Below are 22618 nucleotides of genomic sequence, written 5' to 3' on the forward strand. Positions count from 1 at the left end.
AGCAAGCCTATAGGTAAAGTAAGCTAGTTCTTGTTTAGGGGGTGGATGTGGTTCATTAAGTGTAAACGTGTGAACATGTTTCCCATGATGAAAGGACATCTTAAATGACTAAGCATGAATGGTGTTGGTGTTGGTGTCTTTGCTGAAAGAAGAAGTTCCCCAAATACCAAAATTATCAACTTCGTTGTTTTAATATTTACAATAAATACACAATTTACAGTATAAAATCCATGTACATATCTATATAAATTTAAGTAAAAAATAACAATACACAGGACATCAAGCCCTGTACAGAGGGGCTGGACCCAGAAGTATGCAGTTTCACTCGAGAAGATACAATATCATCTAAGTGTTGAAGCCATTCAAACTTTGAGGCAGTTTAAATAATAAAACATTGTCTTCGCACATTTCAGGCTACAGTATGTGCAGTTCACTCTTGTCAACATGAACTTGTCGTGGACTTTTCGGTGGCTGTGTATGTTCTGTCATGAAGAGTTTTTTTTACAGTAGCACACAGTCATAAAAAGGCACTTTTTGTGTCAAACACAGCATTCCAGTTTTATCAAGGAAGAGTAGTATTATGCTACAGGGCCAGCCCCTTTTGGTTTGTTTGCTGTTAACCAAACAACAGCTTTTCTAAAGCTTTCATAATAACCAGAGTAGTACCAGCTACATTATTAGAAAATAATAACACTAAAACTTTTTTTCCATATATAAAAGACTTTGGTCATGTAGAGAACAATTTAAATTAAAAAATACATAAGAACAACAACAAAATACACATAATAGATCCCATGATCGATCCCCCAGTCCTTAATGTAAGCTATAGCAGTGGTTCTCAAAGTGGGGTCCAGGGACTCTCCGGGTTCTTTTAGGGGGGTCTAAATTGACCCTTACAAGTCTGTAACTCTGACAGTGTGCAAATGTGCATTTGTACACTGTCAGAGTTAAGGGGGGTTACTTGAAATCTTAAAGTTTGAGAACCACTGGGCTATAGGCTTTTCTTCTTCACATGTGTCTCTTCATGTGGAGGGCCAGGTGGTCGGACCTGGAGAAGGCACGCTCACACAGGTGACACTGGAAGGGACGGTGGCCGGTGTGCTTGCGGAAATGACGGGTCAGCTCGTCGGAGCGAGCGAACTTCCAGCCACAACCTTCCCAGCTGCAGTGGTAGGGCTTCTCACCTGGAGAGGACAAAACAATGACAACACGTTAGACCAGTGGTTTAGCTCAAGACCCAGAAGAGAAATTAGACGTTTGACTGGTACCCAAACTAGTGAAAATAGCAGCTCTACAAGCTCACAACACCACCCTTTCACTATTTATTTTCTAATTTATGGTTGTTGTTGTTTTTTATTCATGAAATTCCTTTGAAAACATATTTTTTTAATGTTTTGACATTTACTCGTGACCCATAAAAATGTGTCCGCGACCCCACAAATGGGTCCCGACTCACTATTTGGGAAACAGTGCGTAAAACTAAAGCACAGTACACTACACACCGTTCTGATTCATGCGTAATTGCGCGCCTTTTGTCGTTGAATAATGTCCAAGGCTATCATTTATGTATTTAATCGACTCGATCAAATACTATCTATGATAGTCTTGATCCAAGGCTAGTCCATAGATATAATCTTTGATATCTTTGATTGTGAACGGTTCTTACCGGTGTGAGTTCGGTGATGTGCCTTCAGATGGGAGCTCTTGGTGTACGTCTTGCCGCAGCCGGCGAACGTGCAGGTGTGCGAGGCGGTGCGCTTCCTCGGCCAGGTGCGCCGGCCTCTCTTGGGCTTGGAGTCCAGCAGCTCGAGGGGAGACGAGGGCGGCGTGAGCATCACCCTCTGCGCGCCTCCAGGCTGCATGCCGAGACCCTGATCCTCGTACATGGAGCCGAAGGGATGCGGGCCCCCTTGGCTGTAGGGCAGCTGAGGGTGATGGTGCGGGTACGCCGCCGAAGGATGGTGATACTTCTGCGGGAAGCTCATGGAGTGGCACATGGGCGCTTGGCAGTCCGAGGTGGTCCCCTGGTGGTCCCCGGGGCTGAGTGGCGGGGTCATGCTGCTGGCCGCCCGCGGGGAGATGGCCATCATGCAGGACACGTTCCCTTCTTGCTTGATCTTGGTGCAGCTCTGAGGCGCCATGCCCAGAACGGGGCCGTAACTGTCCATGTTTGGCTCGACTTTGATGTTGTCGATGTTGATAATATTGTCCTGTCTGGGAAGAAACGGCACCGTGTTGATGTAAAATCTTCCCTGAACGGCTGTGTTGTTGTTGTTGTTGCTGCGCGTAATGCCATAGTTGTTGTTCTCCCCCTCGGATCGTAGCAGCTCGGCCATGAGGCTGGTGGTGCTGTACGGTGGAGGCGGTGAGCGGTGGTCGTTTGATGGGTAGTGTGGCACTAGGTTCCCCGTGGTGCTGGTGGTGTACAGGTGGGCATCAGCAGAGCCCATATATTCCGCACCGACTCCGATGGGTGCCGGACTGTCCGTGCCAGTCGTGTTGGCGAGAATAAAATCCAGATCCAAGTAATTGCTCAGATCCTCGTCGTCCTTTCTGTGGTGATTGTCCATGTTATGTACCATCTCAACCATGGAGCAGCTGCTCGGCTTCTCCATCTCTCCTTTCCACCTCTGGAAGAAACAAGGGAGAATGTTAGACATGATGTTGCTGCTGTCACACAGGTGCATGGAAACTAAATGTTTTTTAAAAAAGCGCACTGGCATGTTTTCTTTCTTTCACTTACCATTTCCCAAGTTTTTTCTCTTTGGTTTGAGAACGTCGAAAATGATGGCAGCATCACTCCAGATAAGGCCATCGTTTCTTTTGTAGAAATAATAATTATTTCTTGTCAAAGTCGTATGAATAATAGAGCTTCAGACGCACCAGAATACAGTGCGCTCTATCTTACTGTCTGTTCTCCACTGTTGCGTTTCAAAGACATGAACCAAGTTTGAATGGTAGGAGGTCCCTCTAAACCTTATAACCGTCTGAGCCAAGTCCCACTGACCAATTGGAGGAGGTCAGGAAACAACGTTGAGGAAACGATGGAATTGCTGGTAAATTTAGCTCTTTATAAAGCGAGTCCTGCAGCGCGCTCTGGTTCAGTGTGCTCTGTGTGTGTCTCTGTGAACCCCAGGCAACCAGCCTATAAAGTCTAGAGCCGCCCCCATAATGACGCAAAACCTAAACGGGCCCTCCTTTGGAGGGAGGCGGGGGGGGGGGTGGTGGTGGGGGGGGTGCGGTAGTTGGAAAAAATATGCAAGCAAGTTACACTCAGTGTGTTGCCGTGTCTGCTTGTTATAAGCCACTTTGGGCTTGTTTTTCTGTAAAGCACCTTGTAAATATTGGTAGTTGCTGTTTTTTGTGCTTGTTTCTAAAGTGTAGTTGCTTATTTGGGCTTTCTTCGTAATGTTGTTTAAACCAGTGGTTCTCAATAACGTTTTCATGTCAAGGACCCCCAAATTAATATGTAGGCCTATTTGTCCCTAATTAGGGACAAATAGGCCTATATTAATTTTAGGTTAACCTAACCCCCATCTGAACATATTTTATGCCAGGGACCCCCATACAAGATTTGTATTGTTAATTTTGTTTCAAAAACATTCCACAATTGTTCACATTTCTTCAAGATTTGTTTCGAAAATAGCAGATCTACAAGCTCACAACATGTCACATCGTGACACATTGTGAGCTTGTAGATTGGCTATTTTCAAATATCTGATGTGATATACATCAGTGATATATACATCAGCTATTTGAAAATAGCTTAAAGTTTTTACTTTTAAGTTTAAAGTGCTCATGACATGTAGCCAAGTAATCCAACTCGCTTCTTTTGGGGTTGTTTTCATCGACCTGGTTGCTTGTTTCTCTCGCAAAATATGGCAACACTGGTTACACTACTCACAATATTACTATAGACAATTATGTAATAGCCTACGCCGAAAACAATAGCAGGTCAGAGAATGTGTCTTGACATGTTACTGCAACAACTTAAATACAACATTTTTAACAAAAACTTTCAAAATATTGTATTTTCTATTATGTGATTTTATTTAAAACTCTGAGCACAGACAGAATAACAATTGATAGCACGTGCCACGCACAATGCTTATTCTATAGGCTTCAATCATTAGGCTAAGAATGTATAATAATGTAGCCTATTTGGTTATGGCAGAAAAACCGTATTTGGAAACGGTGGCTAGAAGAAATCTCCATTTTAATAATAAAAAGAAAATAACATGAAAATGAAAATATAATGCCAGCCTATGCGGCGCTACCTGGCTGCCTCTTCATGTGAAGTTGCCTACACCCAGTGGTGTAAAGTAATACATTTACTCAAGTACTGTACTTAAGTACAATGTTGTGGTATTTTCACTTTACTGGAATATTTCCAATTTTCTGTACTTCTACTCCACTACATCTCAGAGGCAAATATTGTACTTTTACTCCACTACAATTATTTGAAAACTTGATTTTGATTGTTATTACAAACATACATTGCCCACTTCATTTGAGCCATTTGAAAATAGCCGATCTACAAACTCAAAATGCTTGCATCATGAGCCATTGTGAGCATAGATCTGCCATTTTCAAATGATTTTTATACAGTTTGAAAACTTGAAATGGGACATTTTCGCATAATGAGTACTTTTACTTTTGGTACGTTAAGTAGGCTAGGCTACCATTGTGATACCAATACTTTTGAATTCCGGACTTTTACTTGTAACAGAGTATTTCTGCATTGCAATGTTGATTGAGTACTTTTTCCACCACTGCCTAGTGCCTACACCTGCTTGCCGCTTTAGAGCAAACTGTTGTTCTCAGGCCATTATCATTAATGGAGGGATGCTATTGTCCCTGCGCAGCAGGCTTGTCCAAACAGGCGCCAGTATCGTCTCACATCGTTTTCATGGCTTTACAACGCTCTCATCACTCGTGATGTAAACATGACTTGGGGTAACATTCTATTCATGTGAAAATGAGGCACCTTTAGTGATGATGGGGTCACATTTGCATCACATTTAGAGGAATGACTGCGTTTAGAGTAGACGAAGAACTCTGTCCGCGACTGTTGTTGCGCCTGAGAACTCACCTCTGACTTGAAGACTTGACTGTTTTTCCATGGCTTCTGAATAGTAGCCTAGGCCAGGGGTCTTCAGCGTTTTTCAGACCAAGGACCCCCTAGCTGAGAGAGAGATGAAGCAGATTCAGATTAAACTATTTTTTTTACTTGGTCTGCTCTTTTCAGATCTAGCCAAAAATAGCAAATCTACAAGCACATGTAAAGTGCTCCTCAGAAAAGGGATGCTAGGGTTCAAGTGGTTAATGTAAAAAAAAAAACTTTTTTGGCGGCCCCCCTGTAGTAACTCTGAGGACCACGGACCCCCTGTTGACGACCCCTGGCCTAGGCTATCCTAAACCAGTAGCTAAATGTAAGGAACAAATATATATCAATGTCACAATTTACTAAGACTTAGCCTACTTATGTTTTATAAAGTCCTTATTTTAGCTTTCTTGGTCTACAATTAAGCTATAGGCTATGTATTGAGCCACACAATATAAAACATAATTCACAATGCAAATGCAAGTGAACAAATAGCCTGATGTGTCTAAATGTCTAAATGTAATTTAGATGGCATGTTATGTAGACAGATGCCAGGTCATTTGTAGACCTGGCACTCTAGTGTGTATAGTTTCAATGTGATATTATACTGTTTGATGATAGGTTCTTGGTTTACCTATCCTAGATGACTATTTCTATGAATTTGATGCATTACCTCGTGTTTTCCTTGCTTACTGTAAATCACTCTGGATTAAGAGCGTCTGCTAAATGCCTAAATTGTACATTTTAATGTTTTTGACTATGTTTACTGACAACCCATGCCTCTGCATATTTATCCTTGTTGGGTGACTGATTTCTATTAGGCTAATTACAGCCAGCAGGCAGACATTGTGTAGGGTGTAGGCTATGTGCTGGAACACAGCACACAACCAGTCGTGGGAAAGGAGCTGATCTGACAGTTATCCTACAGTCAAATTAGGTTGTTCACAATTGATCAGTGTAACGACATGACGAGGTGGCTAAGCTCAGCACCTGATGACAGGCTGATCCCCTTCTCATCAAGCCGTTGATGGAGCTCTATTTAACACTAGCTTCCGGAACCACACATAGGTACACCTGCCAATCCTGTCAAATACTTTCTCCTACAGTATGCCTCCACCTACACTGGCTAGCACTCTTGTAGATTTCCATCATAGTAAAATCTGGAGGGTCCATTTTTATAGACCGGATTTTACTGTCTATATAGGTGAACCGTATATCTAAATGAATAAAAGGGGAAAAGAGGCATGAGACACTGAGTTCAACATTTCATTTGTGTTCCCTCATTATATTTATTTATTTATTCATTTTTTATAGGTACAATTAAATACATCAATTAAAAAGAATAGTTAAATAGAGGAAACACAAATGAACGTGACATAACATGTTGAGCTCAGCGGCTCATGACAGACTGATTGCTCTTCTCTTCAAGCTGTCATATCAACCACCATCAATACAGTTAATGGTTGCTGTGAGGTTTCCATATCCTGATCCCCAATTTTTGCTGTGTGTGTTCTGTGGAAAGTGCGTCAGACAGCCAGCAGAGAACCAGTAATGCCAGAGAGGAAGTGTGTCCTGACTGGCCCCTATTACCAACAGACATGGTGTCTGAAGCCCTGAATGTTGACCTTGACCCCACCTGCCAGTGCATCTGCTTCTGTACTGCGATACCACTTTTCATCTGCTGCAAGTGAGAGTGAGTGTTCTCACTTTTCACCACTTCCCCTGTGACAGCCAGCAAACTGTTACACAGAGACACCAGTGTAAATTTGATTGCTCAAATGAACCCTTCATAAGGGTTACTGTATGTAGATCTTAGCAGGGATTTACTGAACAGGGGTAAAAAGGGACAGAGATTCCAGAGACCCTGCATGTGTTGATACCCTCAAAGTTGTACATTTTATTGTTTAACCACTTAAGTGCTGTTAAAAAACAAAACAGAAAATAGCTTATCTACAAGCTCACTACGCATCACAACATGAGCTTGTAGATCTGCAATTTTATTATTAAATAATAAATAATTAGTTTGAACATTTTTGCCTATAATGAGATATTGCGATTCCAGTGGGGTTTATGTGTAATTTGAGTCCTATCTTGTGATTATACTGAAGTGAATGGTGTCTCGAGACTGGATAGACAGAAGAATTGAGGCAGAAGAGGAAGCATGATTGTGTTAGGGTTCAATGGGGAACACTAATGAGCAATATTTCCACTGAAGTTGTAGAATATCGCCTTCCCTGAATATTGATTTACACAATATCTTTGGTATTGGGCAATCCCAACTTCTCAATTGTATACCATGCCATATCCCTGCTCTTGAAAATATCTGTCCAACAACCTGGGAACAATGTGTTGATATCAGGTTGGTTATTATTCAAGATTCAAGATGTTCGGTTAAATGGCTCACGATGTGTATGATTCATGGTTAATGCTCGCCAATCCGGGACTGATGAAATCAATTATAGTCTCTCACAGCTTGTCAGCTTGTTGTGGGCTGGTTTGGTTGTTGGCAAATTATAATACACACACATTTATCATGCCTCTGTAGGTTTTCCATGTGGTGACGATTCGGACACACATCCTGGCCCTGTGTGTCTCACTCCACTAACTGTCATGGAAAAGTTGTGTGTGAGTGCGAGAGCGGGGAGTTCTGGGACTGCACGGGACGTCCTGCCTGAGCGTGAGTCGGTGAGAGTTTGAGAGAGAGTGGGACTCAGCTCTGGGTTTATATAGCCCAGTTATTTTTAACCACCCGCCCCTTTGCTTATTACAACCCCCCCCCTCCTCGACCAGGACCGCTCAGGAAGCACGCTTGGCTCTCTTTCCTGCTCACACGCGGTCAGATTCAAACAGAATCAAAGAATGATAGCATTGAGACTCTCCGTCTCCTGTTGGAAAAGAAGTTGGAGGGGGCGGGGGGAGAGAGAGAGAGAGAGAGAGAGAGAGAGAGAGAGAGAGAGAGGGGGGGAGGGAGGTTGGCACGTGCCAATGAGAGAGAGTCTGGGAGCTGGCCCCTGTCCTGCTCCAATTTCAGCGCCCCTCAAATATTTTAGGTGAAAAACAGAACAAAAAAAAGCGCATGGCAGACCTGATGTCTTTCTTCTGCCTTTTGAACATTCACCACGGTTTCTTTACTGAATTAGCATAACTAAAGATCAGTTGAGTTTCACTGTTAGAAACACATGATAACAAACAAACAGCAGCTCATGTACCAGTAAGTAGATGACAGAGAACTCATTTGAATAGCCTGTTTGCATAACACTGCCTGATGTTTTACATTGTTAATCAGAGAAAGCAAACCGACTGATACTAGAGAATACGATTCCCAGGCAACTGCTTATCTTTATTGTTGCACATAAGCATGAGGAGTGTAGGACATGTAACTTCCTCAAGCCTAACTCTGCCCTTAATTCAAGGCCTTAATTTAAAAATGACAATAATACTAAAATAATGTTATGTGAATGGCACTGTATGTCGGATTCTGTCCTAAAAAAAAATTGTACCTCTAGACAAAGGTCATAGAATTGTATCAGCATACTGCTGGACATGTAATAAGTATTACTTTCATATTATTTGGTAAGAAAAGGTGTCACTTTGTCTCATATTGGAATGGAACAATTATAGCGGATAAAAGGTTTTTACTTTTCCACACAATGATTATATTTCTTTAATGTGTGCAATAAGTATTGTCTCTACCACACTTCTGAAGAGAAGTTTTGAAAATATAGTTCTCATACTAGCCCACACTGCATTCCACAACACCTCTGCATTAATGCAACCAGAGTCTGGCTTCAACCAAACCCAAACATGTGTCTGAGCAACCAACGTAGCTTTCACCAAGTGTTATGGAAACCCACCTTTCAAAAATATGCAGCTCGCTTCGGCAGTATAATGACTACATGTGGATATAATTGAGCCAGTGCAGCACTAGAGGGGGGGATGGGCCCAATTTATTAGCTGTTAACACCAGGAATTATACTGGACTCTCTTGTCACACCACACACACATGACTGGCTGCACTGGCCGTGAAACTGTTTTCTTTCTCCAGAGTGCTAAAGAAAGGTGCTTTTTATTGGATAAATGAGAGCGGACAGGCTCTCACTGGGTGAAGTGGGCCACTCTGTCAGTACTGGATGATTTTTTTCCTGGTTCCGCAGGCACTGTGACAATTCAAAATGCTCGCTGATACATTATGGTTTAAAACTTTTATGTATTTGGTTTCTCGTTTCCAAAGTTGCTGTCCTTGTTGCAGAAAAGGTTATTGATTTTATGTTTGTGTGTGAAATGGAAATGAATATAAGGACATTATATCCATTCCTAAAAAGATGATATATTATACTTAACCATCAATTCAGTATTAATGTATTCATTTATCTCTCAGACATGTAAAATCGACCACTCTGTAAAAGTTCATATTGTTTTGTTCATCAAAGTTAATAACTTCTTAGTCACCTTTAAAATGTACCAGAATAGTCTTTGTGTGTTACTGGATGCAAGTGAAGCTAAATAACATTTTCAAAATCATCCAATGTGAACAGGTTTACATGAGCGATGGATCAACACTTCAGGTCTGATGTTACTGTATAAAGTGGAGTCTATACCCCCTGAAAGCCAGCAGAGGCCTGTGTTTTTTCTCTCCATGGGACGACAACCACAGACCTGTGCACATTTGAACATGCCGAACTAAACTGTGCCAGCTGTTCAAATAGCATAACCCAGGGCCTCGACACAGGTTCCCCATTGAAGGCCCACTTCATTTGATTGAGTGATCCAGTCTGCAGTGCACTTTATAGTGTACACACCTCAAAATGGCGACATTTGTAAAACGCTAATAAAAACATTCCTGCAGCAAAGAATGCTCTAGGTATTTCCTCCCCTACACCTGGTTACGATTCCTTGAGTGCAGTCGTCTGTTTTTTTGTACAGAAACTCAGTCTTTTAGTGAGTGAGTGTAGATATAGGTTCCTGCATTTTGTGAATGGGGTTGTGTTTTACTAAATTGGTGTCATCTATTGAATGTGGTCTTTTAAATGACTAAAGCTCTATAGAACTACCTCTGGTATCATAACTGTTAACTAACTTACTGGCGGATGGTTTGGGAGAAGTTTGAGTCAGAAGGTCAAGTAAGAGGACGTATGAGCTACTTACTGATATAGGGGACATGTCACATTCATGTGGGAGTCAATGACAGGTAATAAGTTGTAATGTCATGGTACAGGGGTCAACAAAGGGTCAATAGAGCAGAGTAATGTCAAGGACACAAATGTTACATGTGGAGGTTGCCTTATTAGGCTGTCAACTACTAGACCAAAAATAAATGACTGCAGTGATTCAGTGTATGGGTGTGTAGGTTTAATAGAAGGTCAAGTATAGTATCAACAATTGTTTTTAAATTTTTAAATTGTTCAATAAGTATCAATAATCTTAAAATTATAATTAGCTACAAATTCTACAATTAATGACTTCTCAAAATAATTTCTACCCCAATCTCCTTCAGAGAGAAGCAGCAAGAGCAAATCAGCAATATTTCCCATGCGTTCAGTCCCCCCCCCCCCCCCCCCACACACACACTTTTGTAAAATGATTTTACAAATTTCTAAATCATTACCTTTATTTAACCAGGATAGCCACCACTGAGGTATTTTTTCGGGGGAGACCTGGTCAAGACAGTAATCAGCATAATTAAAAACCGAAAACATAAAATAATAAATAATATTCCGTGCTCGAGGGTGAGCGCAAGGAGTTGTCCAGCACATTTCCGCATGATAAAGACAAATAAATATTATGGGTGCAAATAGACCAAGAATCAAGATTGCCTTAAATCATCTGCACCAGTGACAGAGCCTACAGGTAGACAGAGCAGGCCATCATAGTTATACCCAAGAGTAATTCAAAATAGTGAGTCAGAACCTGGACCTTGTTGAAGATAGCCTAGTTGCAGTGGTGGAAAAGGTACTCAAATTTTTTACTTCAGTAGAAGTATAAATACTGCAATGTAGAGTCCCGTATTCAAAATGAGTAAAAGTACAAAAGTATTGGCATCAAAATGAACTTAAAGTATCAAAAGTAAAAGTACTCAGTCATTATGCAGAATGTCCCATTTCACAGGTTTTCACAAGTTTTCAAATACATCTTTGGAAAATAGCAGATCTACAAGCTCACAATGCCTCGCAATGTGACACATTGTGACTGTGAGCTTGTGGATCTGCTATTTTCAAATGGCCAAAATGTACAGTATATAGCGCTGAAGTGGTTACTGTATGTTTTGTAATAATAATCAACAAGTAAGTAACTATATAGTTTTCAAAAATTGTAGCTGAGCAAAAGTATAATATGTTCCTCTGGGATGCAGTGGAGCAGAAGTAAAAGTATTGAACATTGGAAATACTCCAGTAAAGTAAAAAATAACTAAAAACTGGACTTAAGTACAGTACTTGAGTAAATGTACTTAGTTACTTTCCACCACTGCCTAGTAGTTGTAGAAAAAAAGGGGAAATCGTTTTTCAGCACTTAGGACAGTGACCAGTCATCCCTCATTAGGGGGATTGAGCGCACCTGCGCTTATTAGGCAGACAGAGTGTATCTGCATTCGGATTAGAATTCACCTTATGTCAACCTTGTTCCACCATCCGTTTCCCCCATAAAATATGTTTTAATTGCAAATTGAAGAAGCTGTCCGAGTCTATGGTATTCGCACCACAAGACCTCTCTCTCAAGGAGAAGACACTGAGCAGAGGTATGCACCATCACCATAGTCCAGAACTGGTACAAATTGGCGGCAACAATAAATGTTGCTATTTTACTTTAACCATCAACCAAGAAAAACACAACTCATTTTGTTGAATAATGTGTGTGCATGTCATGTGCCTCGGACCGGTGTTTGCCTGACAGAAAGAATGATGTGTTGCCAGACTTTGTGGTCTTTACTGTTAATTGCTGGCATTTCAGATTTGCAGTCATTTATTACACCAACAGAAGGTTAGCTTTAGCTGTCAAATGCCAAAACGAAGGGTATGTCAACAATGGTAACGTTCGCTAAAAAGCTAGCTAGCTCACTGATTTCAGCAACACTGTTTTGGGGTTCAGTGTGTGACTGTGTGCATGTTTTGATTGATATGTTCAATTGTTTCTCTTTTACTTTAGGTGGTGAATGGTAACTGAGTAACTTACAAAATAGTATTATGTAGCCTACTGCATTAATGGGCCTAATGGGTCTCATAGAGAGGAGGGGGGTTATAAAGTTTGTCTTTGTCTGGAAAACATTTGTCTTTTTTACCAGGGGAAGGAAGTCCAAACAGCAGGACTGGAGGGACAGTGCAGTGCAAGTAGACCACAGGTGAGATCTGTTATACCTTTATTTTTCATGATAGTCACAAAGCCTGCAAATGATATTAAATCATGAGCTAAAGAAAAAGCATTGCTGTCTGTGCAGTCAGTGTGCACCTATTCCAGTCTAGTTATTCTGGGCCAGCACCGCAACACACAGCCATGCTGACACCAGCATATCATCATTTGCGGAACAAGAACATGGGCTATATGGTATGGGGCTCCTTGAGATAGTAAGCTATGACATTATAGCTAGCCTATATATTTTCTCTTGTGTCAAGCAGTGTTGCCAGATTTTGCAAGAGAAACAAGCGGCCAGGTCTATGAAAACAAGCCCGAAAAAGCGACTAGGCTAAGTTTTATCACTTCACAGCGGCTACTTGAAAGGCTACTTGAAAGTAGCCTACTATTTTCAAAACAAATTGAGAAAAAAATGTACATTATTTCCTCCTTGGTTCCTTAACCGGTACCAGTACCCAATTTATTGTTTTAAATAATATTTGTAATGATTTTTTACATTTTATGACAAAGACAACACAAACACAGACAGCTCAGCTCAGACACGTTGCAAAACAAAGGACACAGATACAAATAGAAACTCCTCATCCCTACATCAGACCATAAAATACAACATTATATACACACATCGTTTGGTGCTTGACAGTCTTTAGATGTGTGAACAACTACACCAAAAAGAAAACAATAACAGTATTAATAACCACAACAGGTTGGTACCCAATTTCTAAATGCTCTGAATGCGGGAGTTTGAGGTCACAAAATCTCATTGGCTAACCAACCACCCTCACAGATCCTTTCCTGACTGTAACCTCCCCAAAACCATCCCTAACCGAATGCCTAAACACAACCATTTTAGCGTTATGCAAGAATTTAGGTCAGCTCGGCTCTGCACTGGCTGTTTACGCAATGTATCGTTCGTAGGCAATATGATACGGCCATTTCAGTAGCCACTACCGAATGTAAAAATACAATCTTTTTTTGTGTGTGCCCATACACTGCTTATAAACAGTATGTTCCAAGTAGCATGGGTTTGAATTAACCTCCTGACCTGTGTCACACGTTCCCTCTCTACAGTTGTTCTCCCTTTCTTGCCATTGTTTCACTGTACTGCCCATTGAAGCAGAAATACCTCAGGCAAATATTCTCTTTTTTCCCTCTCTTCCAATCCCAAAACTAAAAGGAAAACCCACGCATGAATGTGTCTCTCTGCTAGCTCTCCCCATGCTCATCCAGCCACTAACATACCTCTCTGGCACCGAGAGGTCAGACAGGTTCCTGTGCACATTGCAGATGTTATCTGAAAGGCCTACAGAGACATTATATTAACCCCCAGTCAAACTGCCATAAAACACCCTCTGTATTTGCAGCGGGTGAAGGGTGGGAATGATGATGAATCTAAAACTGCCCCCCGATTTAACCACTTAAACCCTATATACTGTAATTAGTTGCATGGCAAATAGCAAAATACAGTAGCAGATCTACAAGCTCACAAAGCGTTGCAATGTGATGTGTTGTGAGCTTATAGGTCATCTATTTTCGCAGAATGCTCACCTATTTTCACCAAATGTGTGCCTATTGACCAGAGGGATGCTTATGCTAGGGTTTATTTGGGGCTGAGCTATCAATCAATCAGCTGACAATTTAGTCTAGAGTACATTTTATACAACAAAGCAGCACTATGTTCTTTACAGACATAATTAAAAAATGTTATGGTATGTCAGTCATACTAACTAGGCAATATCAGAAAATGTCATTTGAAAGCAGTTAAAAGTCATCGTAGGGCGAGATGCTGGGTGCAGTTTAGAAACTAACCACGTCTGTACATTTGGATAGATTAACTGACTCAAAGTCTCATTACAAAGATTTGAGTAATTCTGGGAACTAAAACAAATTTTAACTTCCTTGGACAGTTGGAGCAGTTAAAGGGAGTGTTAGGGGTGTTGACGGAGTATCTACAACTGAGTAATTTTGATTTTGGGGTTTGCTTGCAAACAGGCAGTGCAGTGGTTGGAAAAACAAACGAGATCCGGTATGCAGACACAGTTTGGCATGCGCAGTGCTCAGAATCTGATGTGTCTTTCTTTCGTTCTTAGTCAGCGTACAGGATTTGAGGTTGTTTATGTGGTTTGTGTGACGAACAGGTGGGCCTGAGATGCACAGACCAAATTCAGATTCACTCAGTGCTATGTGTGTGAAGTGTGCTACCTCATCAGAGAGAGTGGTTTGCTGAGCCACGTGTGGGTTTCCTCACCAGCTTTCAACTTGTTCTTTTGTGGCTGTGTTCAGTTCACTGATACAAACTGATTTAAAATGAATGACTCAATTTATAGCTGGATGAAACGATTCTTTTAAACGTTTTTATGGAACCTCTATCCACTCAGGTGGTTCAACTCTGTGGGACCTCTATCCACTCAGGTGGTTCAACTATGTGGGTCCGGATCGCTAAGAATGTTGAGCTGGTATTGAGTATTGATAGTGTTAGTAGTGTTATAGTAGGGTCATAATACAATGACATCAGTATTATGACGTCACTAGAATGGCATTACCATTCACTAGAATGGCATTATGCATTATGACGTCACAAATGGCATTTCTCCATTGAAATGACCCAAAAAACTGGGGGAATAATAATAATAATAATAATAATAAATAGTGAAGATAACATTAGTGTGATCGCTAAAGCGATCCCACAATGATCAAAATTAAGCAAACAAATATGACATCAAACAGTAGTAGACTAGTAGAAAGTACACTACCTGAGCACTCTGATCCAAGCTGTCTAATGCATAATTTGTAATCCGTCATATGACCGGTGTCCTGCGGCGAAAATAGCAGATCTTCAATGCGACACATTGTGGGCTAGTAGATCGTTATTTTTGGCATGGGACACCATCGTACAACTACTGTCAGGCTTAACACAACCTATAGTATTGCAGAATTTGAATCAGCCCCTCAGTGCCTACTGCCACAAATCACATCCACAACCTCTGGTTAAAGGAGTGAAGTCAGACGGATTGCTTCTCAAAGCCACGCTCCTAATAGATTTATTTACCACACCTGGCTTCAATAACTGGCAGCAAAGCACTGGTTACTGGTCTATTTAACACTTCAGCTAAGGTATAATTAGCCCACTGTAATGGCTTTGGAGCCCCGCCTGACTGGGCAACTTCAAACTCTCCTCTATCCCCGCTGCTCTTTAATAACCCGTATCTCATGTATTATCTGTCTCATCATTCACTTCCTGAATGGGGATCACCGCTGATGAGGGTGTAATTTATGGGCCCTTTGAGAGGGGATTTGGCGTGGAGTGTATAGGGGAGCAGCAGCCAAGGCACTGGCAAGTTATCATAATAGTTGAGCTGTGAAGGACTTAAGACCAAATCATATTTGGCGGAGTCATAATGTAGGTTTGTCTAAGATGTCACATCATATTGTTGAATGATGGTGATAATGCATGCCAACACAACGTGTTGCTGGTGATACTGATTCATCACGACACCCTGTTGGGCTTAGTGCATACTTGTCTGATATGTTAAGCCAGGATCAGGTTTAAACTGGCTCAATGCACTGTACCAGCTGGCAGTGGACAGTCTCCGTTTCTCTCTCTCTCTCTCTCTCTCTCTCTCTCTCTCTCTCTCTCTCTCTCTCTCTCTCTCTCTCTCATTATTTGTGCCTGTTGTCTGGTGGTTACTCCGCTAAGGGACTACTGACATTAAATGCTCTGGCATGTTTCATGACTGTCGCTTATTCATCACCCAAAGGAAGGTTCCCAGGAAGCGTGTGATCATTGATCACACACACACACACACACACACACACACACACACACACACACACACACACACACACACACACACACACACACACACACACACACACACAAACACAGCCCTTAGCAACAGCTTGCTGTCTGACGACATAAGGGAGGCTGGTGTGCTGGACTGCAGACAGTGCCACAGTGTATGGCCATGTGTCATGGCTAAGGTTTGACCAACACTAAAAGTTAAGGGAGTCAAAGATCAACATTGCTTCTTTGAGTGCAGTTTGTCCTCTGGAGCCCCCGAGGTCCTCCCTCACCCTTCTCAACCTTGACTGACCACTTTAAAAAAAACAGTCACCCCCCCATAATCTCTTATCAAGCTCATCTTGTTTTGTGGCTCAGCAATGGTTAGAACCTGTTCTCACGCAGGTGGCTAGTATAGTCACACGACCTGTTGCCCGTGTTGTGCTTCAAACCACTCAGATAATGACTCTACTCTCTTATTCATCTCTCTCTCTCTTTTTCTCTCTCTCTCTCGCTCTCTCTCTCTTTCTTTTTTCAAGTTGTTGTTTCTTGTCTAAGCCTCGGAGCTGGGCAGCATGTCTGAGCATCTCTCTCCCCCTCCGTAGGACAGGTCATGTACTTCAACCTGTGGCGGGGCAAGCCAAGGGATAAACACACTTGATCCATAAATGTGCACTGGGTTTTTGAAGGAACACCCCCGAGCTTTGGGTGACATTCTCAAATGCAGCTGTTGAGTTTAAGCCCTCTGGGCCCTTCTGCAATCAGTGGCACGGTGCAGGTAAGCCTCCCTAATCTACCTGCCTGGCATATTATGCAAGTCGGACATTCTTTGTTAAAGTGATCGAGATGCTCTTTGATGATAGCCCACACGCAATGAGAGACGTAGGCTTTGTACATGGCATTCAGCTCTCTAGTAGTTGACTGTTAATGGAAATGAACACAGAAGGAGAATCACTGGCATGGTTGTCAGTTGCAAAGTGTATCTGTCCCTGTGCAAATAAGCCCAAATGTAAATATGATTTGAGGCATTAGAGGAGTTTTCCAAATGTTGTATGTGAAGATTGAGAGGATCTAAAGGAGTTATGAAGTGGAAGTTTGTGTAGCACTTTAGTGTTTGTACTGGAGCGCATTGCGAATATGGATAGTGTGCTCTGCTTTAATGCAGAAGGTAACCACTTCCTGCTTTTTTTTCTTTCTCTCAGTTAAACTTCTCACAGTTTGGCCATAGTTTCCTGAGAGAGAGAGAGAGAGAGAGAGAGAGAGAGAGAGAGAGAGAGAGAGAGAGAGAGAGAGAGAGAGAGAGAGAGAGAGAGAGAGAGAGAGAGAGAGAGAGAGAGAGAGAGAGAGAGAGAGAGAGAGAGAGAGAGAGAGAAATCATAGTTCCTCTCTACTACATTTACATGTTTGACTGCATAATTCATATACGTTATATATCTTTGTATCAAAAAGTAAAACAAAATCACAGTGGTCTCTAGTTTAAGGGTGGCAACGTTAATCACTTTCAATATATTCCTACAATATGCACATATTACTATGGTGTACATAGTGCCTATTCACTTTACTGTTAATTATTTGTACATATATTCCTACTATATGCACATATTACTGGACATAGATTGTACAACATACCATGATAGATTGCACATCACTGTATATTTATTTGTGTACTGTTGAGGCCTAGTGTAGGAGCCCAGCTTAGTCCATAGGTCTTCATGTCCTCCTATCTCTATGGAGTTTTTGTTGGTGATTGGTTGATAGAGCCAAACCAATATATCCGTCTGGAACATCAGTTTCGGCAATTATTCATCCAATGTGTCTCGATTTTGAACCACTTTCAACCTGGTGTCCCAGTGTCCCTATTTTGGGCATGTTTAAAAAAAATAGCAGATCTACAAGTTCACAACGGGTCACAAAGTGCCAGATTTGACAAATGATAATAAAAGTTTTTCAATTTCTTTTGCACTTTCCTTGACAAATCTGTGGGCTAGGACTCTCCAAAATTGGCCAGGTCAGATGTTAAGTCATCTTTACACTGTCTTCACCCTGTCGATTGTATTATTTTCTTACCTTTTTGTTACTAGTGTTTTACTGCCCCTTTATACTTGTTCTCTACCCATACCTGTATTATTTGTTTCATCCTTACTGTGGCACTACTATGGCGACTGAATCTTTCTAATGAATAAAGGTATATCTATCCATCCATCCATCCATCCATCTCTATCTATGCATTGTGAGCTTGTAGCCGAAGTTTAAAATAGGGCTTAAATGGTTCATGTTTATCGCCGCTGCAATTGTTCGTAAGTTTAATAAAAGCCGCACTCAGCACTCACGGAAGTATCCTACTGGTACCTTTTATTTCTTCAGTGTGATCACACTGAGGAAGGCTCTCTGCCAGCACACGTTGATGTGTTGTGCCTGCCTACCTAAATAAAAACGACCTGAAGGACGCTTCTGTGAGTGCTGGGATTCTTCTGCTTTTATTGAACTCTTTTGAGCTGTGCACCCGGTAAATGGATTATTACTTGTGACTGAGTTGTGCTCACATTCTTTCTGGGTTTGACACACAAGTTTGACACACAGCAGCAGAATCAGTACAGCTGGCGGTAACGGACCAAAAAAATTGGGCCTAATTTAAAGGCACGACTCACCACAGTAATACTAGCTTTTGTTGTATTTTATTTCAACATTATTATCGGTCCAGTCTACAGTATGTGGTTCTCTAGATAATGGGAAGAGGGACGTATGAATTATCTGCCAGTTAGATATGACTGTCATTAGTGAAACCTATACATTGTCATTGGATTATTGCTGACACAGACACACCAAGATCAAGAATGCCACAACCACGGTGACGGTTTAGTGTAACACTACTTAGAATTTAGGCCCCACAACCATGGTGACAGTTTAGTCTAACAATACTTATGAGTAATTTAATTCATGTCTGCATGGAACGGCGAAAAAACGTGTGTGTGTGTGTGTGTGTGTGTGTGTGTGTGTGTGTGTGTGTGTGTGTGTGTGTGTGTGTGTGTGTGTGTGTGTGTGTGTGTGTGTGTGTGTGTGTGTGTGGCGCGCTCGCACATACGTGTGTGCGTTAGCAAGTGTGAATGTCTGTGTGTATTAGTAGATATTTTCTGGGTGTGTACATGTGTGTGTGCTGGTTGACGTATGTGTCCCTTTCTGGTTCAATAGCATTTTTTTATGCCTCTTTGTCTTAAGCGCTGCAAGGAAACCAAGACATTTACCACAGAACATTCTACATTAATAATATCATTTTCCAACTCAGCCTAAACAACATGTGAGTGCTGTGTTAATGCAGTCCTCTTCAACCCTCTGTATTGTGCTGCTCGCTCGACGAGATAGTCGACGGGACGGACCTCACACAGTCTCCAGACGGAGATACCACATTTCTGCCTTCGTCAGGACCCATGTCGAATGTTATTTTTCAAATCACAGATTAACAGGACCACATGTACAGCAGTTGTGTATATAAAGTACGTCTGAGAATGCTGGGGCTGCCAGGCGTAATTTGTTTTTGCAGACATTTGGAGGTCGAACGTACTAAGATTTATATTCATCTGGCTTCTTTCCCCCCCCCCCTTCATCCTCACCCCGCTGTGTTGCACAAACGGGGCTGATATGGGCTGGCTCAGAAATGGTTGGAACTGCAGGATATGCAGTTTGCCCTTTCCTTTCCGTTGGGTATCATTCTGACGAAGGCCTTTGATGGTTGAAGCATCATGAGTAAACTATTTCTCTTGGCATGGACCACAGAGCTTCTGAAGGAACACACTGCAAAGAGCTTGCTTCAATGATTTCCATCGTCTTTGTGTTATTGATGTCAGCACATTGTTCAAACGGAGCTCGCTCACTTGCGCTCAGTGACAGAGAAAGGGAGAGTGTGAGTGAGAAAGCGAGAAAGCATAAGTACATTTGTCAGATAATCTGGTATGTGCACATGTAGGTAACCCACACACACCACAAGTTAGAGAAGTGAAGCCTCATCGGGGGAAGAAGTTCCCTGTTGGTTTTAAACACCAGAGATAAACAGCACCTTCTTTCACCGAAAATAGAAGTCATTAATCTGTACTTGACCTAGAATTTGCATGACCACAGCCAGGATATATGCTCAACCCTGTTGTTACTTACTTGCTGAACAATTGTGGAGAAATGTAAGTGAGCAGGGTGCTTAGATCTCAACCTGAAGCATCACATTAACCATATAAGATTTTAATAAAACACTACCGGATAAACCATCCTTAAAAAAAAAAACCTCAACGGGTGCTTCTCAGGTCCAGAAATACCCTCATTGGAGCGCAAAATGGGGTCATAATGGAAATGTATCGCAGGGCGTGGCATGTTATGAGGATCCCACAAATTATGGGGTGGTGGGGGATTGTTCTGATCCCTGCAAACCAATGCTACGGAAACAGAGCTGCCATTTTGGAGCTGAGGTAAAGTCAGTTATTTCCTGAGTCCACGCTGAGACCTAATGGATCGTGGGGGCTGTGTGGGCCCATTGCCACGCATCAACCCACACACATACATATAAGAGAATCTTTCTTTCATTTTAGGGTTCCTACATTTTGGTGTCTAAAAGGGTTCGCTTGGCAGTGACTTGACAGCGTAAAAATTGCGGAGAGTAGTTGTGATCAGAGACAGTTCTTATCCGCCAGCATCCCGGTTTCATGTTGTCTTTGCCCCGGCCCTATTCACAGCAGGGGAACGCTGAGGACACAGATCAAAGACCATGTCTGCTGTAATGGATTGGGGCTTACTGCACAGTAAAATCCTCAAGTGTTAATTTAAGGCTACAATCTGGGATTTATTTGAATGAAAACATTATTTGAACCAATCTGTATGGTAGAATATGTTAATACAATGTAACTAGTACATCTGCAGTGGTCGGAGGGGGTCTCCCTACTTTAGAAATTTAGACCCTGGTGTCGGGTAGGACACCTACTGGTTGACAAGGTGCACTGTCTGAAGCTCATAAGCGCAGTTATGACGTGAAACTTGCGGATTGCAGCTTGAACTCAGAGAGAAATGCAACCAAATGTGTTACAAATGGATAAATGAATACTGAATACTCTAACTATATTTGTGTGTTTGTTTTTAAAGCGTTTACACAAATACTTTATAAGATACTGAAGAATGTAATGATTAAATCCCAACGTTTTCATCATTCTTCATCAATAAGGTCAGTGCACTTGCGTAGCCAAAGCTATCTTCTAGTAGATGTTCAGAGTGAGCCATGTCCTGGATCATGTTGTGTTTCTGTGGCGCGCCGCTTTTCTTGGAATGTGCGCAAGCTCTTTGATTGTTCTGTTTCCTGAGATTTCAGAGCCCCTTTGTCTCCGCACGGTAACTCACTAATCAGGAGATTCCGTCACAGCTTCCCCAACTCGCCCGACGTCCCCCCACCCCCACCGCTTGCCTGTGCTCTCCTAATGTCACCCACTGTAATAGCTTATATTTTTGGCTCTGCTCTCATGCCCCCCTCACTCTCCACTGAAACAGTAAAATGACAAAAGTTGGCAGGAACAATCGCGTTGGAATGCGTGGGCTAAAAGGAGCCCCGCGGCATCAATGGCACCAAAGCGCAGGAACGGCGGTGATCGCGACGTCATTAAAGGCAGGATTCCAAATTTTAAACAGCTTGCTGAAATGTCAGCAATAAAACAAAAGGAACCATCTAAGTCACACTCACACACACCTGTACACTCTCGTGTGTATGTTGCACATTTCTGACATATTATTTGATATCATAAGCATTTAACTACATTTTCATCAGTTATAATTTGTGATGTTGGCACATTGCAAAAGGATCAAGATGAGGTCAGTGTTTTTGCACTCTCTGGGTTTCCCCCAATCTTCTCTGCTTAGTCTGTGGTTTCACAATGTGTTATGGGATCTATGAAACTACAATGAAACCAGATGTGCTTAGTAATGCGTCTATGAGAAGTCTTAAAAGTTTTGCAGAAGTTGAGCCTGAGCACACACACCACGTAACGCAGTCGGGCGTCATGAACACTTTGTGCCGTCTGAGCTTTCTGGAAGGGCCTCCGTTCCCTTTTATACTGCCTCCTAAAATAATCCCCCTCCCATTGGCTGAGAGCAGCTTGGTCATTGAATCACATCGGGCCAATTAGAGAGTAACACTTCCTTTGCTGTGAAAGATGTTTCCTGTTGATAGTAAATGTGGGGCCTGGAGAGTAGGGGGAGGGGGGGGGGGCGGGGAGCTACCTCGTTGAAACTCTGCCAGTGTTTCTCTGACCTCTGTGGCTCTTGGCGGAAAAAATGATGTTACCGCTGGTGTTAGAGGTGTTGTGTGTGCAAGCGTGTGATTGTGTGTGTGTGTGTGTGTGTGTGTGTGTGTGTGTGTGTGTGTG

At 42.0% G+C, this 22618-nt stretch overlaps 2 protein-coding genes across 2 annotated transcripts in view; one reads left to right on the plus strand and one right to left on the minus strand.

Annotated features, from left to right (window-relative positions):
• Positions 1-172: 172 nt before the first annotated feature.
• Positions 173-3105, minus strand: klf2b (Kruppel like factor 2b). The gene is made up of 3 exons (XM_080439445.1): positions 2744-3105; positions 1667-2630; positions 173-1184 (listed from the first exon to the last, which is right to left on the minus strand). The coding sequence occupies exons 1-3, from the start codon at positions 2813-2815 to the stop codon at positions 1009-1011; spliced, it is 1212 nt and encodes a 403-aa protein (XP_080295571.1). The 5' UTR covers positions 2816-3105; the 3' UTR covers positions 173-1008.
• Positions 3106-4812: 1707 nt separating this feature from the next.
• tpm4b (tropomyosin 4b) overlaps positions 4813-22618 on the plus strand; it is a 115547-nt gene continuing 97741 nt past the window's right edge. The window contains exon 1 of the mRNA XM_080438996.1: positions 4813-4817. The gene's annotated coding sequence lies outside the window, so the exon portion shown is untranslated. The remainder of the gene's footprint in view (positions 4818-22618) is intronic.

This window comes from Gymnoscopelus braueri (assembly GCF_963280865.1).
Source record: "Gymnoscopelus braueri genome assembly, chromosome: 10".
Taxonomy (NCBI): Eukaryota; Metazoa; Chordata; class Actinopteri; order Myctophiformes; family Myctophidae; genus Gymnoscopelus; species Gymnoscopelus braueri.

Excerpts from the sequence above, each read along its gene's own strand:
- klf2b (XM_080439445.1), bottom strand. The coding sequence starts at position 2,815 with ATGGCCTTATCTGGAGTGATGCTGCCATCATTTTCGACGTTCTCAAAC. Across the intron at positions 2,631-2,743 it reads GAGAAAAAACTTGGGAAATG|AGGTGGAAAGGAGAGATGGA; the intron begins GTAAGTGAAAGA and ends TGTTTCTTCCAG. Across the intron at positions 1,185-1,666 it reads ACATCACCGAACTCACACCG|GTGAGAAGCCCTACCACTGC; the intron begins GTAAGAACCGTT and ends TGTCCTCTCCAG.